At 39.0% G+C, this 18,984-nt stretch overlaps 4 protein-coding genes across 4 annotated transcripts; 1 reads left to right on the plus strand and 3 right to left on the minus strand.

Annotated features, from left to right (window-relative positions):
- Positions 1-780: 780 nt before the first annotated feature.
- LOC122402185 (protein APCDD1-like) lies at positions 781-3,889 on the minus strand. Its single transcript, XM_043404780.1, has 5 exons — positions 3,590-3,889; positions 3,276-3,507; positions 2,752-3,195; positions 995-1,933; positions 781-873 (listed from the first exon to the last, which is right to left on the minus strand). The coding sequence occupies exons 1-5, from the start codon at positions 3,670-3,672 to the stop codon at positions 781-783; spliced, it is 1,791 nt and encodes a 596-aa protein (XP_043260715.1). The 5' UTR covers positions 3,673-3,889.
- A 1,475-nt stretch (positions 3,890-5,364) lies between these two features.
- LOC122402070 (nucleolar protein 11) lies at positions 5,365-7,493 on the plus strand. The gene is made up of 3 exons (XM_043404585.1): positions 5,365-5,500; positions 5,589-7,154; positions 7,347-7,493. The coding sequence occupies exons 1-3, from the start codon at positions 5,369-5,371 to the stop codon at positions 7,473-7,475; spliced, it is 1,827 nt and encodes a 608-aa protein (XP_043260520.1). The 5' UTR covers positions 5,365-5,368; the 3' UTR covers positions 7,476-7,493.
- Positions 7,494-7,615: 122 nt separating this feature from the next.
- LOC122402071 (cytochrome b-c1 complex subunit 2, mitochondrial) lies at positions 7,616-9,950 on the minus strand. The gene is made up of 7 exons (XM_043404586.1): positions 9,831-9,950; positions 9,363-9,499; positions 9,095-9,286; positions 8,809-9,025; positions 8,294-8,725; positions 7,992-8,213; positions 7,616-7,896 (listed from the first exon to the last, which is right to left on the minus strand). The coding sequence occupies exons 1-7, from the start codon at positions 9,873-9,875 to the stop codon at positions 7,810-7,812; spliced, it is 1,332 nt and encodes a 443-aa protein (XP_043260521.1). The 5' UTR covers positions 9,876-9,950; the 3' UTR covers positions 7,616-7,809.
- Positions 9,951-11,994: 2,044 nt separating this feature from the next.
- LOC122402077 lies at positions 11,995-18,536 on the minus strand. Its single transcript, XM_043404592.1, has 8 exons — positions 18,258-18,536; positions 16,025-17,672; positions 15,677-15,911; positions 15,436-15,545; positions 15,080-15,326; positions 14,766-14,970; positions 14,483-14,684; positions 11,995-14,389 (listed from the first exon to the last, which is right to left on the minus strand). Exons 1-8 carry the CDS (start codon positions 18,485-18,487, stop codon positions 12,683-12,685), a joined length of 4,584 nt encoding a protein of 1,527 aa, XP_043260527.1. The 5' UTR covers positions 18,488-18,536; the 3' UTR covers positions 11,995-12,682.
- Between the last annotated feature and the right edge of the window lie 448 nt (positions 18,537-18,984).

Below are 18,984 nucleotides of genomic sequence, written 5' to 3' on the forward strand. Positions count from 1 at the left end.
AGAGGAATTTTCACATCGACCGAAAAACCAGGAACGTACGGAAGAAGCAAGGACCGAAGGGAAAGAGACGGCGGAAAGCGACATGCGCGAAATCGTATATTTGAGAGCGCATCCGCACATCTGGACGCTTCTTAATCGATAAGAGTTACCTGTGTACGTTCCGATCGAATCATCTGAAACGTATACAGTGAAATTCTGTCGGGCGCCAAAATGAAAATTATTTTTCATGCATCGTTGATCGTACGCGATCGCGCTTGAAAAACGTTCGTGGTCGATTACCCGAGGGCGTAGCTCGTATCTGTGCACACATAGAACGTATGAAGACGAAGAAGAGGGGGATCATGAACGATTACATATTCAATTTTTATCGTTAATTTTACAGGAAGGTCCATCGAAATGCACGTGTACACAGGGGTCCATTAAGTCATTGAGTTTGAAAAGAACATGCCACGCCAAATACATTCGCTTTCTCGATGAATTTCTAGTTGTCGCGCATTCAAACCGCTAGATGACGTTATTTAAATTTTGCAATGGATTGTCAATTGAATAAACTAATCATCACGGATGAAATATGGGATAGATCGAACGTTTGATAGAAACTTCTACCCTAAAAACGCACTAAATCATATTAATTCTTTTGCATTGTTACAAATTAACTTCAAAGTTCTCTTTGAATAAACAAATTTCACAAAGTTTTAGTAGCAAACTATCAATGACTGTCGATACTTTTCCACCTCTATCTCCTAGGTGCCCTTACAGCATTAAAAACTTATGTCAGTATCAGAAAACAGCTTGTAACAGTTTATATGCATCGTCCAGTTCTATGGACCTAATTTTTATTTCATATAGAGTGCAGTTACACGTAACTTGTTCCTGTTTATGAGGAATGTAATAGATCAATAATGAAAAAGAAGACGTTATTAATGACATCTACGGATTACAATCGTGAAAGTATTCAAAATACTCGGTTACATCGGTAGACGCGACAACGCACATAGTGTAACCATAACAGCAAAAGTAACATCGTCGGACGTAGTAACGAAGAACTACTTTCCAACAGGCAAGAGGCAGCCGAAGAGGAAAACCAATATCGACCGCGGCGTTCGTATGTTTGAGAGGAGAACTGTAACCCTTGCAGAGATTCGGAACGTCGTGTACCGGTGTTCGTTTGAAAATAATTCTGGGAAATTGTTTCAGAGCATCGACGAAGAGGGGCCTCCCAGAAATCATCTTTCCACGACGCTAACAGCAAAATGTAATTTCCATTCCAATCGAGGCCCACCCTCGCCTTGAACGTCAACACCGCGGGAGCCTCGACCGTTCGAAGCGCGCAATTCTTAGGCCACGAGTTTCCTGTTGCGCGCCTGCTTCTTTTCGTAGCTGCTAAACAACGAATCGACACTGTCGTATCGACAGGAATCGATCGACTCTCGGTGACCCGTAATTCTAGCAGTGTCATTCCAGAAAGTAGCGTCGCGTGTTTTCGGGCCAAGGATAGGGTGATTCGATCGGTAGATCCCAATCGAGCAACCGATCCTATCGTTGGTTCCTTGCTGTCTCGCGTGACGCGGCGATAAACGTTCGATTTGGGGATCAGAGACTTTTGAACCCTTTCGAATCGAACGTCCTCGCGTTCGAACGTATCTCGTTCTCGTCTGGCCGGGCGTTGAACGTAAGTACCTGCTACGATGATCGTGTATAAGGGAATCGAGCACGCAGAGTCGGCGTAGTAAGTCCAGCGCGCGGACCATCGGTTACCACCGGAATAAGTTCGAAAGAATCTTCTGGACCAGAAACCTTGATCGACGCTTTCGCACCTGACGCTCAGCCAGAGGCCATCGATCACCGCCGGAAGAGGTGGTGCTTGATGAAACAGAGGTGGGCTCAGTTCGGTAGCGCGTAACACGCTCCCGCAGATCAGGCAGCCGAAAGCCTGTAACGTTAAAAAAACAGCATTGATTAGGCAACTGTTACTTGCGTGTCTTGAAGCTATATGGGCGTATCCAGAAAGTAAGTTCCGTTTATCAAATTTAGTAGATTATAGATTGCACGGTATATAACGGATAGGGTTAATTAAGAAAACATGGGGCAATTATAGCTTGTGGCGTTTCTTCGTTAGTCGAGGAAAAGAAGAAAAATCGTAGAAGGATAGAAAAGGAAAGGAGAATGAAGGCGTTTCATCCAGGGCCTATTAGTGGACTCCATCAGTAAGATTTTCTTAGCAAGCCCTGCCTCAGACGCTGGGACATTGAATGCCAGTTGAGGAACGTATATGTAGCAACGGAGGGATCGGTCGAACGCTTGCGAGAACGCGTCCCCTCTGGTGGCGAGTGTGGGAGGTGACGCCACAAGCTTATTAGATAGAAAAAGCAAACATGTAAACTGGAAGTTATCCTCAGCCTACTGGACAAGAATTAAATAAATAAGTTTCATGTACTGATGCCTCGTTGCAATAAATGTCTCAGTGATGGTGGAAACGAGGTAGAAAAGTAGTTCAAAGTACGTACACTACCTACAAACTAAACCACTTCTTGGGTTCTTATTTGTTATTAAGTAAGTCGATCACGAACTAGGCCAAGAACCTAAACAGTCAAGGAGATTAGACAATTTAGCTTGCTAGTGTGTCAACATCTCATCTCCCAAGAGTAGAATGTACTAGACACAAAGTATTTTGAATATACATTTTTTATTTGTTTTAACAATCTATCGAAATTTACATTCTGGATACGCCTAGTACCTTCGTACCCATACCGTATCAGCGCGTAGCAACGCTGCGGATTGTAACCGATCCGGTCTCCGTGACCCTGTTGCCAATTTTCCAGAGCGTCCACTACGACCAAACGTGCCTAACAACAGCTCGACACGTGTTCGCGTCCTGTCTGCGTCGGCTGGATCGCGATTCAACGGTCCAACAGTGTTCGTCGGAGGATCGAATCGTCTCCTCTCGACTCGCAGCAATTCAAGTTCAGTGAATTCGATGCCGAGGAAGTTTAGACACTCCAACGTGCCTCGGTTTCTCGGTCGTGGCAAACGACTTTGAAAAGAATTCGAGTTCAAACCGAGATCGTGTAGGCTCGCGTTCGACAAAATATTCGTCGGCGGTCGTTCGTAGATAAGTTGCGTCGTATACGTGCGCCATTTCGTTTCGATTCCGCCGCAACTAGCGTTTAGTTTGCGTTCAAACTTGTGAACGACCTGGCAATGCGACGAGTCAAAAAGTATGCGTCATGAAAACAAGACAATGTACGTTAAACAAGGAAAGATGATCGATGTACCTGTCTGTCAAATGGTATCAAACGAATAGAATCCAACTGAACGTTAGCTTCCGTAGCGCCAGGAACCGCGATGGACGCCGATGAGATTTCGATAGAACCACGCGCCACGACAGTGTACGTTGCAATACTGCACGACTCTTCGGCGTAATAGTATCGTAACAAAAGGAACGTGCCGTTCGCGAAAAAGCTATATTTCCTTACGATATATCCAGGCCCGGCACGTACTTCGCATCTGCAGAAACAATTTCAAAAATCTGTGTCGAATCGAACCACTTTCGTCAACTTGTTCCACTTAAAAAACAGAGGATACTTACTCCTCTGATAACCATGTTGAATGTAACCTAGATGGCGTGTCATCCGTTACAGTTGCTCTGTCTTCGGAAGCAATTTCTTTCATAATCGTATCGCATCGATCCTCGTCCCTTTCTAATTCTAGAAAAACTGTACAACCTAATCCTAAAGATAAAACCGAAACGACGATTAAAACAGACACAACTGTTTTGTGTCTCTTCCCCCACCATTCTAATTACCCCTGTTTCTTCTTTAATACATGAATTGGATAAAATCGAGCTACCTCAAATTTAGGTACCTGAATTTTGAAAAGTTCAAACACACACTTCTAAACACCTATGTAAGCACGAGTACAATCGTAGAACAAAGAAAATGACAACTTGATAGTACGATTAAAATAATTGTCTCGCAAAGAAAACAAAAGATTAAAATGTGAGGCCCAATGGTTGAGAAAAATAAAGGAAAAGATACATTTGCGTATGTAACATATTCTCTTGCGCTCGCGTTTCCACGCTCGCGTGTTTTCCTCTGCGCTGTTGCTACCTCTTCAATTGGTATTCCAATCGAATCGACGAAAAGATACAATGGACTGCGTGATGTTATGCAGTCGACGAAATGGCGCGACAAGCACCGAAGAGTAAAAAGATATTATTATAACAAATGTAGCATTCGTTAAAATGTTTACATGTACTTACTCGTAAATAAACCAAGAAAAGAAATACCGATCAACAACAACATATTCTCCCTTGGTGATCCGAAATTTTGCGACATCGTTCGTTCTTTTACAGGCGTAAACAAAATTTATTGTAACTTCAATCTTATACACGGTTTTACCAAAACTTCGCTTTTTATCACAACCTAATTATCACACTATTCCTCCCTCAAACTCTCCTCGAACGCTCTGGACAAACTCAAATTCCATTCAAGTCACCCCAACGGTATATAGCTCTACCCCTACCCGGCCTTCTTTCCTTGAACAATAGTGCCATGCCCAGGATACATGATGCGTCCAGATTGCATCTTTCTTTCAAAACGTAAACTTTCATTTTGCATCAACTTCAATTAACGTGAACAGTATTGGCAATACGGCAAGATTTATCGAAATAAGTTCAGAGAATTTTAATTAAAGCTGTGAGGATGTTTTGTTTAATTTATATTTATATATAATCTTTTACTTATAAGTACTTTACTCTCTTTAGCTTTGAGTGAGCTCAGTTATAAAATTGTGTAAAATGTAAGACAATCAACCCCTTACCGTGGCATTTAACTCGACGAAATCCGGGCCCAAACGGTAGGCGTAAACGCGCGGTAAACAAACCAGACTAATGCTAAACTGCTTTGTAACAGAGATTATAAGAATCGTGACCGACTCTTGTGGCGTACTGATAGCAACTAAAACTCAATCACGATCGTGATTTACTGTCCGCGAGCCTGGCTCATGATGTTTACGTTTGGGCCAAAATCTTCGTCACAAGTCAGACTCGTTAAAGTACGGGAAGGGGTTAATTACTAACGTTCGAATCTGCCGGCACGTTTCAGCTGTTTGCATCTCGCTCACACTCAAAACGTACTACTCTGTGTTCGTCGAACGATGGTAATGTTTTGTAGTCTTCCTCCAATATTTAATATTAATTTGTCCAGTACTGCGTATGAATCAATCGTAAGTCGAGCACTTGTGGAGAAGACTTTTCGAAAGGGTCTTATCGTTGAGTGGATTGGCCACTGATCTCTATGCACTGATGTATATAGAAATCAGTGGGATTGGCCCTCTGGTGGCAAATGCTTTTCTACACGCGTTCAAAATGGCAAAACTTTATTCGTATTATACACTGTGCCCGCTTATTGATCAACAAAATTTGTTAGGTGTTGAAAGAGATTCGGAAAGCGGATGTGCAATCGTTACATTAGGAAGAAATATTGTAATTCGATATAAGGTAAATTTAAATATTGTGTTAATAGCATTTATTTCTAATACGCCTTTCATATCTGAATTACTTGCGAACAATACTATTATCTTCGCAGCTACAAGATCCAAAGCAATTGAGTAGTTGGACGAGTAAAGATCGGTTAACGACACAAGTTATTTATGATGAAACAACCCATCGATATGCTGCGATATTTAACGAGAAGAAGATACGTCTTTGGTCCGAGAAAGAGACGGACTTGAATAGCATTAGAGGTTACAAATTTCAATCTCCGTTACACACTATTCTTACTCTCGAAAAGGGGCCCCCTGTGTTGGTTCGTAAAGATGGAGCTACCGCTTCGTTAGAATGGGCTGTACAAAACAGAAAATCTTGGTCCAAAGATGGAATCTTAGGTGTGGATGAAAAGATTTTGGATTGTCATTTATTTCGTACCGGCAACAAAATTAACTTATGTCTCTTAACTGAAACCAATGGAATGTATTGTTGCTTAGTGATTAAACTTAACGATACAACCTTCTCCAAAGATATGGATCGTGTAAGGAGAATGGAATTGACGCGAAGATCAGAGAAGTTAGTTGGTTATACAGTACTTCAAACAAAAAACAAAGCATGTCTGTTGACATTGTGGTCGCATGGCAGACTGTACAGCCATTCTTTGACAGAAACAAGTAGTGAATTTAGTTTACATACACTGATTGGTATTATTTGTAATATCAATACAAAACATCCTGTAGTTATGACACCATTGAATGAAGCTACTATAGCAATTTATGGAGCTGATGCTTCTGAAGAAGGAGCTATATTAATGATCTATAATGTGCAATTCAAATTGGTTCAAGATGCACAGAAACTAAAGCTTTATACAAAAGATGCAAAATTATGGAAAATCGAGGACAAATTATTGCTTGCAGCCAATAAACACTTGGCAATTGCTCCTTATCATCTAGCACCTCAAAAAATAGCTACTTTACTTGGTTCATCCTTACATTTCAAAACTGGCGATGAAACCGAGAAAGACGACGAGATTATTGTGGTACAAGAATCAACAGTAGCTCAATGGGAAAATAATTCACCACCTTTAGTTAAACAATTGGTTCAGCAACCTCCTAAAAAACTTTCCAAACAAATATCCTCTTACGTGAACGAAGGATTAAGTGATGCGGCAATACAAGAAATATTGATTCCACAATTGATAGAATCGAAAGACATTGAAGGAATTGTATGGTGTTTAAATACCTTTAAGGACCTACCAGAGAAATTATTAATCGATCTTTTGATTTTCTCGCTAAGATGTAACGACGCTACGTTTTTACCGTCGCAAAACGGGACAATCAACGATCTTTCCATCGTCAAGAACTTTTATTCCAGAAACGATTTTCTCGATAAAATTTTTAGTCTTACTTATTCCGATGTCTCTTTATCTTCGTATCTTAAAAGCGGCTTAAATTTCGACGAAATATTAAGACTATTGCAATATTTAATACAAAAGTTAGACGATCAGGAAAATATTTTCAGCTATATCGTACAGCAACCTACAGATAAACAATTATATGAGTGGTCTAGCCTTTTGTTAGAATCCCACTATCAGCATTATGTATTATCACGAGATCCGGAAGTATCAATGCTTCTCAATAAACTTAATTGTGTTTTAGACGATCATGTAAGTGTTCATGCATAGTCATAGAACATTGTCGTAACCCCTTCCCGTACTTTAACAAGTCTGACTTGCGATGAAGATTTTGGCCTAAACGTAAACGGTTGGGCCCGGATTTCGTCGAGCTAAATGGCACGGGAAGGGGTTAATAAATTTGTGGCTTGTTTTACCTCTCGTAATAATAAATATTTTTTTCAGTTGCGTGTATTCAAGGACATGGAAAACTTGAGGCCTATCTTAAAACGGATTATTAACGAAAAATCATCAAAGCTGTTACAAAAAAACCGTAATAAGTTCTATGCAATAGAGGAAATAAAACTTTACTAACACGAAAAATTATTCTGTTTGTTATATAACAATATAATATACGGGGTGTTTAAAAATGATGGTCCATAATTCTTCGAATTTCAAATTGACATAAGAAATATTTGTATCTATACCTTTACATACAGGGAACAAAATTGGAAATAAAGGTTTCTTTATTTCTATTTGTATCTACAGAATGTTACATTCACTGCAATGAAAAATGCGCTGCCGGAGAATGTTGCAGGGGTTCGGATCAATTACTTATACGAACCTTAGTTACGATCTTCTCAACAATAAGAAGAATCCATGTATTAACTTCGTGCTACTTTTCACTTTGGAAGAATACACTTAACATCTATTTCAATTGATCAACATACGGTACAGTTTTCAGGTTACCAATGGCAGCCATGCTTAACTTTCCACTGGCCATTTTGTCAGCAATCTAGAATACGTATACCATTAAGATAAATAAATTTAAAAGGAATAACGAATAAAGTAGCATGATTAGTTAGTCAATCGCGTCATTAGTATACATACGGATTTAACAGCAGATGCAGAGACTTTTTCAACATTGGCAACTAGCGACTCTGGTGTAGCGACTGTACGTTTGTGCAGAGCTTGACATTGTAAACTCTCTAATAAAGCAGCTCCATTATCTGCTGCCTCTAAAATTTCAGTCTTCAATATAGCTTTACCGCGAGCAACATCACTGTCAGATACTTTCATGCTTTTCAACCACTTAGCAGCAACATTCGTTATCTAAATTGAATATTAAATTCAAAATTAAAATACGTAGGAATAACGCGTTATGCGTTCGAATTTCATTTATATTTACTCACGGGCCCTGCTACGTTGGGTGTCGAACATAAAACGAAACCAAAAAGTCCTGAATCTGAATAACTGGCATTAAAAGATGACAAAGCAAACGGTTCCGAGCCGGCAGCGCTCGAAACTTGCTTCTGCAATGGACTTGCACTGCTGCCCCATTTAACACGTGGCCCAGTACCAGACGCTCTTTGTAATACCGCACATGCTAAAGCGTCATTCTCGTTTTTCAAACTTACACCTTCAAGGGCAACTGCCACGTTAGCTAGTTCAGAGTTTCTTTCTTTACGCAACTCCCCACCGCAATATTTTGATGCTTCGGTTGTAGCATCTTTTGAACCAATATCTAAATTCATTGCAAAAGCTGTAAGTTCTGCTAATGAAACCCCAGTTGCTACAACTGCACAGTTTGATCCAGTAAACCATGTATTAACAAAGTGTTGTAACTATAAAAAAAAGGTAAAATATTGTTTCAACAAAGTCAACATCTTGTCTTACATTGGAGTCACTTTGTAAAAAGCATGCTTACAGTTTCTGTACCAATTTTTCCTAATTGATGCTTTGGAGTATACAGGGAGTATCCAAGCCCAGTGCGATATGCAGCTTTATGCAAAAGTTCAAGGACCATAGTCGAATCTGGCACGGAGGCTAATTCATATTCCATCCTGGGCAACTGATCCGTTACCTCCCATGGTTTGAAAACTTGCTTTGTTGCAACATGCCCCAAAAATGTAAGAGCATCCGATCTGTTGATATATTATAATACAAACATTTGGTTTGATACAAATAGTATAACAAAATAGAAAAATATTTACAAATTGTCTCTAGTAATCTGCAGTGTATATGCAATACTTTCACGATCAACTGTTGTCATTAAATTTCCACCAAGTTGTTGAATATTCCTAATTATAGCAAAACTACTGCTAGCAGATGTACTTAATCCTGTTGCTATCCGCAAAGAATGTGTTACACCTTGGGTATCATATGTTTCATTTCGTGACCCAGTTCTGCAAATAATGCATTTATATACAAACGAAGGACCAAAACAGATTCATTTGTGCATCAACCTTGAGTTTTAAATACCTAAAAACAATGGACACCTGGGCAACCGGTGAATTATTGTCACAAGTAGCGACAGTAACATTATTACTAGCAACTTTACACTCAAGCCGTGAAGAAGCAGAAGGCTGGGCAGCTGCTGCAGCTGCATAATGCCTAACCTGATACAGAATATCAAATACCATTAAGATCAATACATATGCATTTTCTTTCTCATACTTCTATCCTTACAATGTGTTTGAAATTAAAGAGAAATTTTAGAATTGCCAAGAAGTTATAAACAGTAAATAAAAAGATACGATTAAAATCTTAGTTAAGAAAAAAAGATATCTATGAACACGATCTAGCTCTATGTAATTCGTACGACAGAGTCTGACACACAGAATGATATCGAATCGTTTATATAACAGCTATGATAATCTTTTCATAGTCAGAAAATAGAAAACAAATTCCTTTTTAGAAATTATAGCAAGAAAAGTGTATTATTTTTACCGTAGGACTACGTAATAGAGACGACCGCGCGACCGAACAAGCCATTTTTCTGTTTCTGAATGACTAGAAGAACTTTTCCTTAGGAGTAGCACACGAACTAGCACCAACTTTAACAGATACTAAACTGTAGATGGCGAACCAATCTTCATCGAATAGAAGTGAACTCCCCTTGTGTCGGTTAACGTTGAATAACGCGCCGATTTAAAAACAAAATTGTAAGAAATTTAACATGGTTAACATTAGATTTATAAACACAGATTGCACATATTTTTATTTAAACTTGCTATGTTGACGATTACATTAAAATATATATCGTTGCATTAATCAAATTCAACATGGATTATTTTTATAGTGACTAAAAAAATTATTATACGAGTCTATATAATAATAAGATTATAAGTTCCGTTTTCTCACGAATAATTCATACTACGATTGTCAATGAATTGGAGAAAATAAAGAAAACACTGCGTGTTACTGTTATTTTTCTATTTTATTCTATTAATTTCATTTATGATATTAAGAAAGTCAATACAAATGTATTCCGTGCTATATTTGTACTCGTGAACATTGTTGTTTGAAGTTTTGCATAATCATAATTGGCGGTGATACACGAACAGATGAATAAGAAAAATTGGATGTCTTCACAATTATTTTTGCTATTGCTATATCAAAATAAAAACAGTGACATACATAATCGATTGAGGGTGGATAAAATGGAAACATAAATCTTTAAACTACGAGAACGTACAGTAGAACATGAAAATGTAATGTAAAAAAGAAAGAAGCAACATTGACCAGAATACAAAAAGTCAACAAAAAAATATACGTTTAAAAATGAAAAACTTGCATCACTAGAAAAAAGAAGGTGACACATGCACTCATCTACCCACTTACATATCAGAGCATATATATTTACATACATACATACATCCGTGTATATCCATATACATACCTAACATAAACGCTACGCGCATTTTTAAGTAATATAAAATAATCGACGATTTTTTTAGATTTAAAAATGCACGTACAGTGACAAACGTCTTATCGATTTGGCACAAAAGTTCCACGATTCCTCGGTCTTTGGTTTTCAGAAACGATCATTAATAAATAATATTTGAAAAAAGCTGGAAGCTATTCGCACCTCGTTACGAATTTTGCAAATGAGCTGGTTCTCGTCTTATCAATTCTAATTCGTATGAAACGTATCTTACAATTGAATACTTCTACTGTTTACATCTATCGTACAATGCAAACAAGGATAAGTGTTTGAGTAAATTTATCGTGTTTTGTACAATGTCAGACAACTCATTCGCAATCTCCGAGATATTATAATGTAACTAATATTATTCTTATACGCACATACTATGACTAGAATGAAAATGAACGCCTAAGATTCGTTATCGCTATGCGGATACTTACAGCTATCGTTAGGCAACTCGAATAATTTGTTTCGCAAATTCTAAATTGCCTTAATTAAATTGAAATCGTGATACACAATATTTCTCAAAAGTTAAACACCGTAAGAGAACAAATAGTATCGAAGCTCCTTGTTCGTTCATCCAATTTATATACAATTCAATTTAAAAATTCTCGATCTAAATATTACGGATAATACGACAATGATGATGACGAGGATGAGGACGACGACGACAACAACGACAAGAAAAACAACGTTGAGGCCGTTGAGGAATTATGTGAAAAATATTAATACGTGAATTTGTGATGATCATTGTGTAGTATCTACCGAAGTATTTGTTCGCCGATAAACAAGAAATAGATAAATGTAAGGTATCAAAATTAATGTAACATTTCACAAAAAGAATAAATCGCTGCGAAAAATCTCTCTGTTAAAAAATGATGCATCGTGTCCAAGTTTTATATGATCATGGTAAAGAATGTATATAATATAAATATACGTTCTAAAGATTACATAATAGAGAAATTATGTAATTTCTCTAATCTATGCATCGTAATTTTAGTCATGGAACGAATTTCTTCCTACAATTTTGTTTATAAATATCTTAAAAAAATAACGTTCATTTGAAAAATAATAGGTACACTTCACATTTAACTGTACACTTTTACGACAATTACGTTTAACCAGTTAGTTGACTAACCCGACCGTGTACTTTAAACCTTTTAAAAACTCGACGGTCTAACATAATACATTTGTGCGCGTCTCTGATTCAGAGTTGTACTTTCATTCGAAAGATAAAGGGTTTTACAAATTTTTAACGTGTCTAAAGTTAAGTTTCGGTTATTTTATAAGTTTTATAAATTTTATTTTACAAATTTTGACTGACGAAAGACCAAATCAAGTCCTGACATTCCGTGATTTACCTATGTTGTTTGTCCATCTCATCAACGCGTTGATCAAAAAACGTTACCAACATTAACAGAGATTAGAAATTGCATATTCAGCGTTACACGGCCTCATAATTTATAGAACTACTCCGATAAAAAGCGAGAAAGGCAAACATAAATAACAAAATTGACGATTTCTACGAACAACTGCGCTTTACGTCGCAGTTGTTATAAAATGACAGCATTCTGACTCTTGTGTTATTCTCGCCTATTCGCAAGTAAAACGTTTCTATAGTGACGATCGTGCGTTCTGCGAGAAGATTCGTAATAAAATCGACTCGACGTGTATTTGAAAATATAATGGAAGAGGACGACCATGCGTTCGCAAGGATAGTAGTTAAGAGAAGAATTAATAAAGGCAACTATACGCGAATATGTGTGAGAAGAAAATCGAAGAGTAGAAGAGAAATTGAAAATACTGAAAAAGTCAGTACTGACGTGAATACCTGAGACGAACCGAACGCGAGTCAGTTGACTATATCAGCTGATCAATAGTAACCAGAGTAATGATGGTATCCTGGTCTAGGCGGATGATACGGCGCAGGACTTACAGGATAACTTGGGTTGTATCCTGTCAAAGGAGGCGGTGGCGAGGAGGAAGACAAAATTCGGCCATCCACCGCATCAGGTACGACGTGAGGAGTACCGGAGCCTGTTGATTGAGGACTTGCGATCACGCGAGCTCCGGATCCGTGTAAATGAGATCTCGAAAGAGTGAGATCGACGGTATGCCTTCCACCAGGAGTGAGATCCAAACTTACGACTCTTAAGATGTCGTTGTGAGGATAGGGCGGTGGCGGCGGTGGTGTCGGGGGTGGTGGAGGCGGAGGTGGAGGGACAACGGCAGGAACAGAGGAAGGTAAAGGGGGAGGAGGTGGAGCTGCTACAGTAACAGGCGGTGGTTGAGAGACTGGCGAAAGAGGTGTAGGTGACATCGAATAGCTTCCGGTCCTGCTGAGATCAACGCTTTGTCTTTCTGTAATTTCGTATAAATGATGGTGATGATAACGAGCGGTATTTTGTATTTGCACACCAAAGCCGTGGTGAAATCCCCTCGCGGACATATCCAAACCCTGAAGCTCCCCGCCGTTGAGAACGATAGGGCATTGTTCAAGAGTATCATATTTGTATGATGTTGATAGATCCAGCTGCATCGATTTCTCTTTCACAGACAGACTGAGGTTTTGCGCTACAGAGTCACCTTCGTCGCTGGACAAATTCTCTGCAGCCAGCTGTTGCTGATGATGGTGATGGTGGTGGTGGTGATGATGATGATGATGTACATTCTGATATCGTGAATTTGGCGTTGCTGAAGGTGACACTAAATCGTCCTGTTGTATGTGAATGTAATTATTTGGCGAAGGAACGCGCGGTATGTCCTCGTGATGTAAATATTGATCGATAGTATGTGCCCTTGGTGTACCAATGTAGTCGACAGGCCGATGCAATTGATAGTCGACATGTAAATAAGAAGGTGGCGTATTTCGGTTGTCTGGTGTAGGCGCAGGCGATAACAATTCTGCTTGTTGCTGCATATAGGAATCCAAGTGGTTCGGTGATCTTTGAGGTAATGGCGATTGTAGCTGGCTAGAGATAGAGTAGAGATTAGTGTCACGACCATTGTCTTCCAACATAGGACTTGATACAGCTCCTATTTCTCTTTCAGCGGCGTCGAGTGCAGCTTCGACCAACAAACTAGCATTCGCGCTCTCGGTTCTTCTATAAACGCCAAGTCCCAGCTTACTATTCTCCATAATACTCTGTGCCCTCCCCGTGACTGTCGACAGTGATGTTTTTTCGTCAACCTCCTTTCTGTTATCTTCAAATTCGTAAGTATTCCCAGTAATGACACTTGTCGACAGACGAGGTATCGTATTTGATACTACGGTCATGTCTGACGTTGTCGAGGGATTAAATTCACCAAGCCACTTTTTACTACCTTTACTCTGCAATCTAGAAACGCCATAAAAATCCGTTTCTGTACGAACGTTTTCTACCGTTGTCGGCTCAAGAGTACTCGATGCCGACGGCGGTGTTGAAATTCGTGGGTTATGCTCTACTTTATACTTGGACGTGGGATTCGTTCCAAACTCGATTATAGTTGAATGGGCAGAATTATTTGCCGCTTCAACCTTCAAGCCATTTTCTGAACTGTCATTGTCCAAAGATGTCATACTGTTATTACTGTTATCTTGCTGAAAATATTACAAAGAGAATTTTATATGCAATCGTGCAACGCGCTTAATAATATTTTCATGAAGCAAACAAAATTTTATTCGAGAACAAACCTGAGAAGTTCTTCCGCTAGGCCGAGGAGTCTTTCCACGACCAACATCTTCGATCAGCCCGCCGCTATACGCATCGAAAGTATACGCGACGGATCGTTCGATTTTCGGCATCATCTCCTCCGTAAGACCATGTACTTTCTTGTAATGAAATTGTAAACACTGTTTAGTGGTGAAAGCCGCTTTGCAACTGTTTTCTTTGCACCTGAAAATCAAAAGAATACCGTATTTACTAAAGAAATGATAAAGAGACTCGCAAAATAGCAAATTGATACCACGATCTTACTTGAACGGTTTCACTCCGCTGTGCGTTAACATGTGTATCTTTAGATTACTCTTATTTTGAAACATTTTTCCGCATCGATCGCATGTCGCAGCGCCGACAACATCTTTGTGATGAACCTCTTTCATGTGACGTTGAAGGGCGGCACGAGAACCCAAAAGTTTCAAACATAGTTTACATTGAAACTCTCGAAGCACCTCTGACATATCTAAACAAGTACATGTGTAGTCGTGAAAACGTGATACGAGAACTCGGTTGAACAATATCAAGTCTATGAGTCTCGGCAAATTAATTGTAAACTTGTAAATATTTCTTACCACTGTGCATTCGTTTAATATGCACTTTCAACTTTTGTGGTTGACAAAACTTGCGCCCACAAAAATCGCATAATGGTCTTGAGCGTTGCGGGTTCTGTGCACACCCGTAAGTTCGATGCATTTCGAGGTAATTCAAACGTAAAAAGAATTTTTTACAATATTGACATTGGTATGCGCCCTGACCTGCGTGTAATTCTGCAGCATGCTTCATAATGTTGTCCTTGCCTAGAACAGCAGCTCCGCATACCTAAACAACCGAAAATACATGCGTATATTTAGTCGCGTAAACCGTCAAGAGCCGTCGCATAAAATGTAACGGACATCAATACGGAATATAACGATTCAATTATCTCTACCTTGCAATGATACTTTCTTATCGTCAAACTGTAATTGGTATCATGGAAGATACAACAGTGTAGACGATAGTATATCGGATGAGCAAAATTCAAATTGCATCCCCCACAATCTAAACAGAAGAAAATAAATAAGCGTAATCGAAACGAAATGAAATTCTTGTTTAATTCATAGTTGAACGTTTGATCGTTGTTTTCGCAACATTCACCATCGACGCTGATATTGAGAAAGATGATACCATACTCGTTTTGTCTACTTTATTCTTTCTTGTCCATGCTGAAGATTGTGAATCTGCCCAATATGTTAGTTCCATTCCCGACACAATATTTTGTGTAGTAACAAGATGCAATTCTCCCTGCTTCGTAATTACAGCTACACTTCTTTTCTCCTTTGTCTCGGCCGGCCTAATATAACGGATCCAATTACTCCTTAATGGGTTGGTGGTACTTAGGTACGAAGTTTTACCATTATTATCTATCTAAAGAAAACAAAAAAAGAAATATCGTTTTGTCGGAGAAATATTTGATCCATGATCTCTATAAATATAATTCCCGTATAGAAAGATTAACAAAACTATTCCATCGATTTTACCTCCCAAATATGTCTCATGGAAAAATCATCAGGAATGTCCATTTCCCTAACTAATCGTCCGACGAGAGGACCTAATTTAACGTGCATTGGAACAGAATTTTTCGCATATATTCCAAGTCCGTGTTCCGAATTAGTGATTTTTAATTCCAAGCATTCAGGTATAGAATCTCTGGCATACAATGGTCGGTCCGCATCTACAATCAATCGTTTCTCTTCCTTTTGAGCTTTCATTTTCATTTTACAGTGTTCGGTAAGTAAAGATTCATCATCGGACTCGATATTATCCTCGGCCATTTTTCCATATCCTTCAGACATAGGATCATCACATTTTATAGCTTTTAAAACTTCGGAATTTTCTTTGTGCTGATTTAACCATTCCTCGTACGATATGGAATCCGGGATCGCATATTGAGGCGTGGTCAAGGGACAGGCATCTTGTAAGTGACGATTATTACATTCCTGACAGAGTTTTATTTTAATAGCTAATCTTTGCGGCTCGGATAATACATTTTCAGGGCTCGCTTCGCTTTGAGATTTTGAAGCTGCAATTGCTGATACATCGTCCGTTAGAGAACCGGCGTTTCTTTCATCCTGCACGATTATTCCATCTTGGGGCGCTTTCCGGACATCATGATGCCTACGACTCCTGTGTTCGCTGTTACGTTTATGCCTTTTCTTTCTGTGCTTATGGGCAGAATCATCTAGAAAATCTTCGGACGAATCTTCTTTTGCATCATCATCTTCTTCCTCTTGATTATCATATTTCAATCGTTTTCGTTTCTTTTTCAATTTTCGACTATTTGTTTCTTGAGTTGCATTTGTATTCAAGCTGGAACAATTAGCTATTGTACTGACATGTTCGCTGTTATCATCATAACAAATGTCGCACGAAACATTTTTATTGTCGCTTGTCTCTGCAGGTTGAATGCAAGAAGCTGCACTAGAAGACATTGTACCCAATGTATTTGTGACTTGTTCAATGGTAGTTTCATTGGCATTGCTCTTAACAGTGGGAATTGTTGTTAGACTATTCAATTTCAACTGCTCACACTGGTTATTAATCGTCACAGTGTTTTCCACATCAACATCTTTGATGGCATGATAAAGTACATTTTTGTTAGTATTTACACTTCCTATAAATTCTATGCTACCTACGTGTTCAGTCTTTGTTGCAACAGATTCAACCTCTCTTGTAGCGATGCGAAGACTATTTTTTAAATTTGGCTCTATACCAATTTCATTCACTATTCTAGAATTATCTTTTTTCACAGTAATTTGTTTTTTGTCTTCTGCTGGTGACTCAGTGGATAATTGTTTAGCAGTTTCTATTGATAAAAGTACATCGACAGTTTTAAGGTGTCGTTTCTTTTTTCGTTTGTCTTTGTGATGCTTGGCTCTGTTCTTATGATGTTTAGATCTTGAACTACGTCTTGCACATAACTCAACATCATTGGTTAATGTAGTTCGTGCAGTATCCATAGAAAAAGCTTCACGTTCTGAAGCAACATTACTATTTTGTTTCCTCAGACTCCGACGAAGAGATTCCTTTGTATCATCTATCATGTTTTCGGTCTGTGCCATTTGCGTCTTGTTCTTTTTGTCTTGATCCATTGCTCTTTGGTCTTCTCCATTGTATTTGTCGCAGTGTCTGTTTATTATGGAAAAAAGCATATATGTGAAAATGATAAAGATAAAGAATATGGTGACACCAACATTAAAGTGAATAGAAAACAAAAAGTGTTCCATCAAAAAAATTAATTCAAGAGAGAAACTTGGGGAAGGATTAAAACAATAATAATCCTACAGTTAAAAAGTGATCAGCAGTTGTTAATCCAATAATAGATGCTCAGAGAATATTGTTTACCCAAATATATTTTGTACTTGAACTCAAACAAATATGACATTTCTTCTATATCGACTTGTACACGATCCCGACGTAAACCAAGATCAGTCAAAATCGGTAAGATCGATAAAATCGGTTTTTGAGCTTTCAACAAGCAAGACATTATCGATTACTTTCACATCAAATATCGACCCCGCAAGATGGCGATTCGGGGAAGATTCGGGTACGATAAAGGGGAAGTCCCGTCTCCGAATGACAAGACACAACTATCTATCAGTCAAAATAGTTTTCCTAATGTGAATAAAACATTGACGTCGAATCCAACGCCATTTAGCCGGATTCGTGAAAAAAAACGTGCTAGTCTAGAGAAGCGATTTATCTCGAACCTACCTGGAAGTGGACTCTGCAAGATCGAGCAGATAAACCGCAACATCTTCATCCGTTGATAAACCTAAGCGTTTCTTAAGAGAGAGCCAACGCTTGCCGTTGGTAAGACCGATGCGAACGCTTCTAAAGTGTTTTGTTTCCTGTTCCGGCCCAATTGCGGAATTATTGCTTTTATGATGAGAACTTCTCGTTGATCCCGACTCTTTCACATGCCTTGTAGTTTTCTTCGGCATAACTACATCGTAGATCTGCCGGTATTAAAGCGGCGAACTTGAAGCTACCGCGGAGGTTGTGTACCGATATTATCCTATCCTCTTTATGCTCACCGCCTGACCACCACCGCCCACTCCGCCCGCCCGCCCACCCTCGCCATTCACCACTCACCACTCACCACCCCGAGCAACCTCGCACCACTCGCACCCACCGCGCGCGTCATCTACTTCCCTTTCTCTGCTTGTTCGCTATTCTACTTTCCTTTTCCATACCCCACGTACCCCGTGACCACGATCTTCCTCTTTTATCGATCCTGTAGCTGCGCTTCATCGCTATGTATGAATGTGTCAGAGTTCGTAAAGTCACTAATCGCGACATCTATTGTCATCGGTAATAGTTTGTAAGCAGGATGTCGTGTGTACAATGTGTGGTGTAATATGTATAGGTTGTACGTTCATCTTATTACTATTCTAATATTTAGTTTTCCTTCTTCTCGAATCCAGTGTTTCTAGACGGC

The sequence above is a fragment of the Colletes gigas genome, unplaced genomic scaffold (genome assembly GCF_013123115.1).
Source record: "Colletes gigas isolate AHSC1104 unplaced genomic scaffold, ASM1312311v1 Colletes_gigas_Sc00033, whole genome shotgun sequence".
Taxonomy (NCBI): Eukaryota; Metazoa; Arthropoda; class Insecta; order Hymenoptera; family Colletidae; genus Colletes; species Colletes gigas.